Here is a 9659-nt window from a genome sequence, read left to right as displayed (position 1 = left end):
GAGTTATGAAATGTAGCGTGATATGAAGTATGATATGATAATCTCATGATATATGGTATGATATGTGATGACTTGATGATATGATGATTAAGTTTTGCGAGTCCCTCAGCGGGAGGCGGGACATGTTATATGTTATATATATGTATACGGGAATATGATCGGTTGGTATCGCATCCGGTGGTGGGGCAAACCCGATGCAAACCCAATGGTGGGGCAAACCCAATGATGAGGCAAATTCCACATTGGTTTAGGCAAATCCCACACTGGTTTAGGCAAATCGCACACTGGTTTAGGCAAATCCCACATTGGTTTAGGCGAATCCCACATCGGTTAATGTCACCTCAGTTATATCCCGCATTTTTGTACATTGGAACAGTCCGGATTAACTATGGTAAGTTAGGGTCAAAGCCATTCCGGGATGCAAAGTCGAGACTTTTGACCTTCGATTTTATTTTGAGACATAAGTTGTGCATGAATTTGTTTGCATGGATCAATTAGGAAAATTTGGGACCAAAATTGAAATTAGTGGAACTTGAAAATCAAGCATTTTTCATGCATTTGGCCGTGTGGCTTGGAGGAAGGCCCACACAATTTGTGGACAATTTTAATTGGTCCAACACTTGTGTGGGCCAAGGGACACTTGTATAAGTCTTGCATTAGTTCAAAAGATGACTACCAACTCATTTTCATCATCCAACACTTAGAAAAATATCAAGAAGTTGAAGCACCACAAAAGGTGACTCTCGGCCAAGCACAAAAAAATTGAAGATCAATTTGAGCCTTCCCAAAAATATTTCCTTGTTACAAAACCACTAATTTGAGGTCCCTAAGTAACGTGGAAGCGTTGTTCGGGTCATCCAACCACCCGTTGTGTAGATCGCAAACCCTAGGCAAATTGGGGAGTTGAAGAAGAAAGGTGAGATTTCATTATGTTTTATGTGTTATAAAGGTTGTATGCATGTTGTAGTATGTTAAAATGGAGGAAAATCATGAAATATAGTGAGTTGGAATTGAGGCCATGTGTATGAGGTTTGGCCGTGTGAGGTGTGTGTATGTGTGTTGTGTTTAAGTGATGAATTAAGTTCCATGTAGTATGTTAATTGTTGTAGTGTGAAGAAATGAGTGAGAATTATCAATATGTGCATATTGGTGTGTTGGCCGAAAATGGGTCATGTTATATGACAAAGAACGCATTAATGTCGCTTAGTGTTTTAGTGGTTGTCGTAATGAATTTTATGTTGGAAATGAGCTTTTAATGACTCAAGATTGATGTTGTAACTGTATGGGCTGATTTGGAGGTTATTGTACATTTAATGTAACTTGTATAATTATGAGAATGATATTGTTATAATGTGAATTGTTGGTGCAAATCATGGTTTGGAAATGAGGAATATGTTATAGGGGTGTCTCGGGTTTGGGGGTTTTCGGGTAGATTGGAGCAATTTTTGGATTGTTGGAAATGTTGTATGAATTGAGTGGAATGTCTTTGGATGTTGTTGGTATGGGTTCGGGTTAGTATTTGAATGTATAAGCGTGGATGTTGGCTTGAAGGTAAGCTAGTTGAATTGAATTTATGAATGTTGTTGAATGATGAAAAAGAGAGCTATTAATGTTGTATTGCCTTTCGGATTGCTTATTGTTGTTGCTAGGTTGGTTGTTGTTGTTGATTTGGCCGAGTTAAATTCTCGGGGTGGCCTATTTACAGGGGAAATGCTTTATTTCTGTAGAATTAAGGGCTAAATTGGAATTAAATGCCCAAATGTCTCTAGCTAATGTTTGGCATATTATGACTTGTTTGTAGATCTTGGGCAGCCCGAGACGTAGGTTGGATTTATCTTGAGTTTGAGCTAGCGTTGAGTGCGTACGTGGTATGTAAAGCGCAACCCTTCCTTCTTTTGGCATGCCTTAGTTACAAATAGGCTATGACACGAGCCTCGAGGAAATTCTATTCTCGCAATCCGAGCATGTTTATGACTTTTATTCGTTTTTGGAAATTCGTATGTTGATATGATGAAATATTGGCCTTTATGCCTTTGAAATAATTGATTTTCAACTTTTGCGCCCAAAGTTTGGCTTTTAAAAGTTAAAGTAACTACGAACGCCGTATCTTTCACGAAAGGCTCGGATTGCCTCGATATGCTCGTAGGTGATTGTATGATGTATGCTAAGTATGTTTTTCATAGGGGGGCCGACTCGGTCGACACCCCTCTGTGGGCCCCGCGACTCTCCTTAAGTACTTCTGACGACTTTTGAAAGGACATGACATGACTACTATTCCGATTTCAAGTATGATCAGTTTACATATCTTTTGAGTTTGTAATAATGATTTGGTAACGTATGATGACTACGATTTTCATAGGCGGGCCCGGATTGGGTTGACGCTCGTCCGTGGGTCCCGCGACTTTCTTCTGTATAGTTCTGATGGTTTTTGAAAGAACTTAATATGACTACCTTTCCGACCCCCGAGTATGACTATATATTTATTTAATAAGTCGGAAACGTAGATTTTTACACTTATGATTCCGATACGTGTCTACGAGTCCTAAAGTTCTATTTGATATGTTCCCGAGTGATATTCGGAAGAAAAATCTGATTTGACTAATGGTTTGGTTTGTAAATGATGGTTCGTTGTGATTAACATATTAAGTCTTGGAAATTATTTTAAAAAATTGTATTTGGTTACTCATGATTACGTTCGTATACTCTCCGTTGTACATTTTTCGCCAAGTCCCGGCCGGTTAGGTTATTGTGCGCACTATGCTGTATTCTGAAGTATGTTGTGTATTACGAAATATGAATATGATGCGAGGTCCGATATGATATATGATGTTACGATATGATGTATGATGATATGATTAGTTGGTATCAGATCGGTTCGCCGAGCCCCTTTTGGTCCGGGAACCGGTATGTATTATGATGTTATGATGTGGCCGGTACACCGAGCCCCTTTCGTAGGCAATCGTGTATATATGTTACGTTATATGTTATATATATGAGTTCTGTAATATGATCAATAGGAATCGGAGCCGGTGGTGGGGCAAACCCAATGGTGGGGCAAACCCAGTAGTGAGGTAACATTCCACACTGGTTTAGGCCAATCCCACATTGGTTTAGGCCATCCCACATTGGTTTAGGCCAATCCCACATCGGTTAATGACATCTCATATGATCGGTTATGATGTTATGATGTGTTACGGTATGTATATGATGAACATTATATTTGTTCTCTGTATCTCCTATGTATGAATTGTATGTCAGACGCAAGCGCTTTGATATTTCAGTTATTATGCCTACTTCTGCACTTCTGTTCGACTATGACTCAGTTCTGTTTACGGTACCTTCTGCTTTGCATACTCAGTACATATTCCGTACTGACCCCTGTCTTCGGGGGCTGCGTTTCATGCCCACAGGTACAGATACACGTTTTGGTGATCCATCGGCGTAGGATTTTCATTCGCATTCGGAGTGCTCCCTTTGTTCTCGGAGCCGATATTTTGGGTATATACTCTCCGATGTATATGTTTATGTTTATTCGGGCACGGCGGGGCCCGTCCCGTCATCCGATTACGCTCGTTAGGTATTAGAGGTACGTAGACATAGATGTGGGTTATGTACGGTTTTGTTCGGATGCGTGAGTAAGTTGTGTTTGGGCGGCTCGTCCATCCGTGCGTGCCCCGTCGGTCGCGTGTATGTATGCTTTTCTATATTATGTATATTATGATAGCCTTGCCGGCTTCTGCGTATTATATGTTTTGTATGCGTCGGTTTGGAGCCACGTTTGATACTGATTTATGTACGAGTCGTTTGTATGCCGAATCTGGTTCGTGAGCGCGTATGGGTGCCCAGTTCGGGCACTAGTCACGGCCTACGGGGTTGGGTCGTGACAACCTCAGATGATAAGTTATGATGTTATGATGTGTTACAGTATGAATATGATGATCCTTTACTTATGTCACTCAGTCCCATTATGGGCCGGATATGATACATGACCTTGATATGCATGGTTCGTATTTCAGGAGTAAGCATTTTGTCATTCTGATTATTATATTTGTCTTCTGTACCTCTAGTGTACGATTTGTGTTTCAGATGCAAGCACTTTGATATTCTGGCTATTATGCTCACTTTCTGTACTCCGTACTTCAGTTATGACATCGTTTTCAGTATGCCATGCTTTACATGCTCAGTACATATTCCATACTGACCCCCTTTCTCCGGGGGCTGCGTTTCATGCCGCGGTACATACGGATACGAGAGAAGATGTTCCCGGCGGGATTGGCGAGCTCTATTTTCTCCCGAGTCTTGCGAGTCGTGGTGCTTATCTTATGCTATCGGAGTTATGTTAGAGACTTTGCGAGGGACGTTGTCGAGTGTATGATATGTCGGATTTGTTTTGCAAGCGGCTATATAAGCCGATGTATTGTTGTGCATTATATTACGTATTTCATACGATTGCGTACTTTATTTGATTTGAAAAAGATGAAAAGCATGTTTGTTTTCCGAAAAATTTTCATTATGCACTTATGTCATGTTTTGCGGGCCCGCATATGATTATGAGTATTACGAAATTCAGCGGGTTCGCTCGGCCCTAGGTAGGGGTCGGGTGCCCATCATGCCCTATCAAAAATTAGGGTGTGACAAATTGGTATCATAGCAGTTTATCCTAGGGGTTGTCTGCAAAGTCGTGTCCAGTAGAGTCCTGTTTATGGTGTGAAGCGCGCCACATTTATAAACAGGAGGCTACGGGGCATCTAGGATGGTTACTCTTCTTTCACATCTGAGATCATGACATAAAGCCAAGTCATAGGGAATGAGACTTCTGATACTAACCTTTGGTTGCAGCAGAAGAATGGCATCGACAGAAGAAAGTGATTAGCGATGTTGGAAGTTACAAAGCACGCAGGTAAGCAAAGGTATGAAAGACATATGTTGGGTAAGGTACTGAAGTATGATCGAAATGTAAAGTTGAGAATTAAAAGGGAAAGTGAACAAGAAAGTGTAACAGGTGCAGTTTAAGCTGGGCATACAAAGTATGCTCATTATTTTCGTACTGTTGTTGATGTTGGGAGCCCTGTGAGGCTGTGATATGATATGATATGTATATATGTATGTTGGCCTTGTGAGGTATTGTTGGTATTTCCTGCGTGCAGGTTTTGAGGTAGTAAGAAATATAGAGGAATCTCTGCCGAAATGTTTCCAGAAATAAAAAGAGAATGAGATATGGGTTTGTAATACGACTTGAAAGGTCGTGCCGATAGTAATAGTGAGATTAAGACAAGAGTATAGAGGAAAAGAATTGTGATGTATATGAACGTATTGATAAGACAACTTGTGAGCTATTAAGGATAAAGTTGATCAGAAAGGGTAAGGGGTTAAGGAGTGGGTACACTATGAGATCGAATACGAACGGGACAATGTGAATATAATGAAGATTGTTGTGAAAATAAGTAAAGCCCAGTGAGAAAGTGGCCAAAGCTATGATGTGATCTATGTAGCTAAAATACAAAGGCAAGTGCGAAACGGAAAAACAAGTTATGGAACGAATAAGGAAGGGTTTGAGTTAAAGATTAAGAGACGACACGAGATAATGTGTTTAGAATGTTACAAGTTGAGTAAAGGGAATTACAAGTAGATGAGATTGCAGGTTATGATAATAAAGGAAACCCCCGAGATCCTTACAAGACCTTATGCGATTAGTTGAACATTCGAGGACGAATGTTCTAAAGGGGGGAAGGATGTTATATCCCGTATTTTGTACGTTGGGATAATCCAGGTTGACTATGATAAGTTAGGGACAAGACCATTCCGGGATACGAAGTCGAGACTTTTGACCTTCGATTTCGTTTTGAGGCATAAGTTGTTCATGAATTTATTGGCATGGATCATTTAGGAAAATTTGGGACTAAAAGTGAAATATTGGAAAGTTGGCAAATCATGAAAATTGGCCATGTTGGCCAATTGGCTTGGAAATGGTCCCCACACATTTTGTGGCCAAATTTAATTGGTCCAACCCATGTGTGGGCCATGGACACTTGTGTAACTCATATATGAGCACAAAATATGACCAATAAGTTGTCTTTTTATCATTCCACACCCCTTAGAAATTTCAAGAACTTTGGAGAACAACAAAGGGGCCATTCGACCATGGCAAGAAAAATGGATGACCATGAGTTGATCAAGAAAAATTGGTATTCTCATCACAGCTCGTGGGGCAGCATTTGGATCACCCATATAACTATCCACCTACTCCTCCTCATCCACAACTACATCTATTGGCTCGTCTTGCTCTGGCTCGGGAGTAGGTATATCATCATCTAAGGGCTCCTCATACTCTTCCCCAAACTTGCATAACACTCTGGCGTATGCATTGAGTGGAAATCGCTCATCAACACGAAAGCTACTGCCAGTAGTAGCGTGAGGGCCAAGTGTCAACTAAAGGCCGGAGGCATACATGTTGTCAGCGACGGAATCATCTCTAACGACGCCGAGAAGTCGTCGAGTCCGCATCATGAATATCATCGGTTTTTTACCTGGTCACATCAACAGCTGGTCCTATCACTGGCACCTCACCATCTAGAGCCTCCTCATCCACATCCTCCTTACGACAAATATGAGTGAGGGTACTGCCAAATAAAAACCTACGGGCTTCATGACCTTGGGGAACTTTTTTCATGTTTCTCTTCAGTATCGCCCCCATATTAATTCGCTGACCCGTCATCAAAGCATACACCATGCATATCCTCTCTCTACTCACATCAGAATAGTGGCCAATCGACATAATCCTCGCACATACAATTCATAGCCACACCCTTGTATTTTGTGTCATGTGGGTAAGGGAAAAAGATTTATGTGCATTATTATCAGACCTGCGAAGCCACCTAGCATTCGACTGAGGTCCACATAGAGTATGCCTCATCTGTCGATAAGGAGGCCAAAGAACCAACTGCTCAAATGCATCTTTGTCAACACCCCACGGGGTCCCCAAAAAATCACGTATGCAGTCATCAGTAAAAGGCACTACAACACCTCGAACACAAATTTCATCCGCATCATCAACAACCCAATTAGCATACACCTCGCGTACTAAATGCATGTTACATATACCTGGGTCTTTAAAGACAAACTGCAAGCCCAACTCATAAATTCGCCCCCAGATGTCAAAATGTTGTGCTTTGAGGCTAGCTTCCTGAATAGGTGTCTCAAGTAGGCATTTCATGGATTTGAACTTTTTGTACCACTCACGCCCGTAATCCTGCACCCAGTACAACCCACATTTTCTTTGCACTCTCTTTTGTTGTTGCCCTTGAGGTTGGTTAGCTTGGTGCGGTTGGCCACTGGTGTAGAGCTAGGGCCATGTAAAGGCTGGCCCTGAGAAGATTGGCCATTACGAGCTCTTTTCCTAGTTGGATTATCAGTGGCCTTCTCCTTTCTTGTGCCTCCTTTTTGCTTTGGTTTTCCTATACTTTAAGCGCCTGTGTCAACCAAATAAAAACATTAGCATGGTGTCAGGAGTGGCTAACTAACTAGGCCAATTGGGTGTCGAAACGACCCCACACTTAGTTCGCTAGCGTGGGTGTCAACTAGTCACGTGAATGGTACTCAGACTTCCCATGTAATTTGTTTGTCAACATTTTTATCGACGCGACTAGCAACACCCAATTTCAAAGCTTTCATAGCTTGAAATTCCAACAAACCACCCCACACTTAAATTTTTGCACATTCGTGAGGCAAATCACACAACCTAACATCCTACGACTAATGTTCCCTCAAGACGGTCGTCATCCATCCGTCGTTGGGACCATTCTGCCCATGACTATACTTTGGGGAATTTCATCGAACACTTGGAACGCATTGTTTATGCAACAACCTTTTTAATGGTCAAAGGATGATGAACAACCAAAATTTTGACATGGAATTCAAGCACTAGGCAACAACAGAGCTTCAATCATTATCACACTTTCTAAATCCACATTCTCCATTATCAAAATTTCACATTATCAACTTCCACCATTAACATAAACTCAAAGGCTTATATTGTTTCATACTTTTAGAACACATACATTAATTTAGAAGCAATTTCCTCATTTAATGTAAGGGGGGAATGGGAATGGGATGAACACATACCATGATTCAGAAAGATAAAACGAAAATAGAAAGAAAGAAAGTAAAAGAAAAACTTACAAGAATTTGGAGGGCAAACACCCAAGAATAGAGATGAAGGTTTGTTGTGGCGAAGGGTTTTAGGGGAATGAGGTATGGTTGAAAGAGTGAAATAAAAGGGGGGAAGGGGTTTTTAATTCTGAAATTCGGGTGGGTAAGTCGGGTCGACCCGACACTAAAAAAAAAATTCAATTTTTTTTTGTTTTTGCCCACCTCACTGAGCGAGACTCAAGGCGAGAAGTTGCCACGCCTTGGCCCGCGCTCGGTGAGGCCTCTTCTCATTTTTTCCTTAAATTTTTTTTACATTTTTTTGCTTCTTTGACTCACCTGCTCGCCGAGCGAGCCCTAAATCTATAAGGAGACTCGCTTTGAGCCGCGCTCAGCGAGGTACCTGTTCACTTTTTGTCATAGAAAAAAAAATTTCACCCCATTTGTTTCACGTTTCGCTGTTTCGCCTGTTTCCATCTTTTTGCCTACAAAACACCACTTCAACACTGCCCGTTAGCATGAATTAAAAATCCTAACTATGAAAGCAATAAAATGTTGGGCTGCCTCCCAACCAGCGCCGTAGTTTAGGTGGTGGCACGACTTTTTAAAAAAAAACAAATTTCATATGTATTACATTACAAACTCGAGTTGCCTCCCGAGAAGCGCTTTAGTTAACGTCGTGGCACAACGCAGGTCCTTCGCTTACTCATTCGAAAGATCCATTAAGGTCTTTTGTCTGTCCACATCCTCAGCCCAATAATGCTTCACTCTCTGCCCATTGACCAAGAAAGTTTCCTCGGTCTCTGGCTTACATAGCTCCACAGCTCCATGCTTTGTCACACTTACCACTTCAAAAGGACCTGACCACTTCGATCTCAGCTTGCCAGGGAACAGCTTGAGCCTTGAGTTAAACAACAGGACCAACTGGCCAGGCTCAAAAGACCGCTGCTGGATGTGCCTATCATGCCATCTCTTGGTCTTCTCCTTATACAATTTGGCATTCTCGTAGGCTTGCAGTTGAAATTCATCAAGTTCATGCAACTGCAACATCTGCTTCTTTCCCGCAAGCTCCATGTCAAGGTTAAGCTTTTTGATTGCCCAATATGCCTTATGCTCTAATTCAATCGGCAAGTGATGACTTCCCATAAATCATCCCGTAGGGAGAAGTCCCAATAGGCGTCTTTATATGTTGTTCGATAGGCCAATGGGCAGTAGCCGCAATCCCCGCTCGTCGTGTATTACAGCCTTTCTCAAGAATCTGCTTTATTTCTCGATTTGATACTTCCACCTGTCCATTGGTCTGCGGGTGGTATGTAGTCGCCACCTTGTGCCTCACCCCATATTGTTCAAGAGATTCCTCATTAAATAATTGCAAAAGTATGCTCCTCCATCGCTAATCATCGCCCGTGGGCTCCCAAACCTTGTGAATATGTTCTTTTACACAAAGCTCACCACCACCTTTGCATCATTTGTAGGCAAGGTGATTGCCTCTACCCACTTAGATACATAATCAA

The 9659-nt window shown here is 41.7% G+C and overlaps 1 protein-coding gene across 1 annotated transcript; it reads right to left on the bottom strand.

Moving 5' to 3' along the window:
• Positions 1-7408: 7408 nt before the first annotated feature.
• Positions 7409-9291, bottom strand: LOC132041751 (uncharacterized). Its single transcript, XM_059432444.1, has 2 exons — positions 8852-9291; positions 7409-7469 (listed from the first exon to the last, which is right to left on the bottom strand). The coding sequence occupies exons 1-2, from the start codon at positions 9289-9291 to the stop codon at positions 7409-7411; spliced, it is 501 nt and encodes a 166-aa protein (XP_059288427.1).
• Positions 9292-9659: the final 368 nt, after the last annotated feature.

The sequence above is a fragment of the Lycium ferocissimum genome, unplaced genomic scaffold, assembly GCF_029784015.1.
Source record: "Lycium ferocissimum isolate CSIRO_LF1 unplaced genomic scaffold, AGI_CSIRO_Lferr_CH_V1 ctg11547, whole genome shotgun sequence".
Taxonomy (NCBI): Eukaryota; Viridiplantae; Streptophyta; class Magnoliopsida; order Solanales; family Solanaceae; genus Lycium; species Lycium ferocissimum.
The sequence above is the reverse complement of the archived record's forward strand: the minus strand, read 5'-3'. Positions and strand labels throughout refer to the sequence as shown.

Bases quoted from the DNA above. Each gene is read 5' to 3' on its own strand.
- LOC132041751 (XM_059432444.1), bottom strand. From the start codon at position 9,291: ATGGGAAGTCATCACTTGCCGATTGAATTAGAGCATAAGGCATATTGG. The intron at 7,470-8,851 runs GTAAGCGAAGGA...TGGTTGACACAG, and splicing joins TTAATGGATCTTTCGAATGA to GCGCTTAAAGTATAGGAAAA.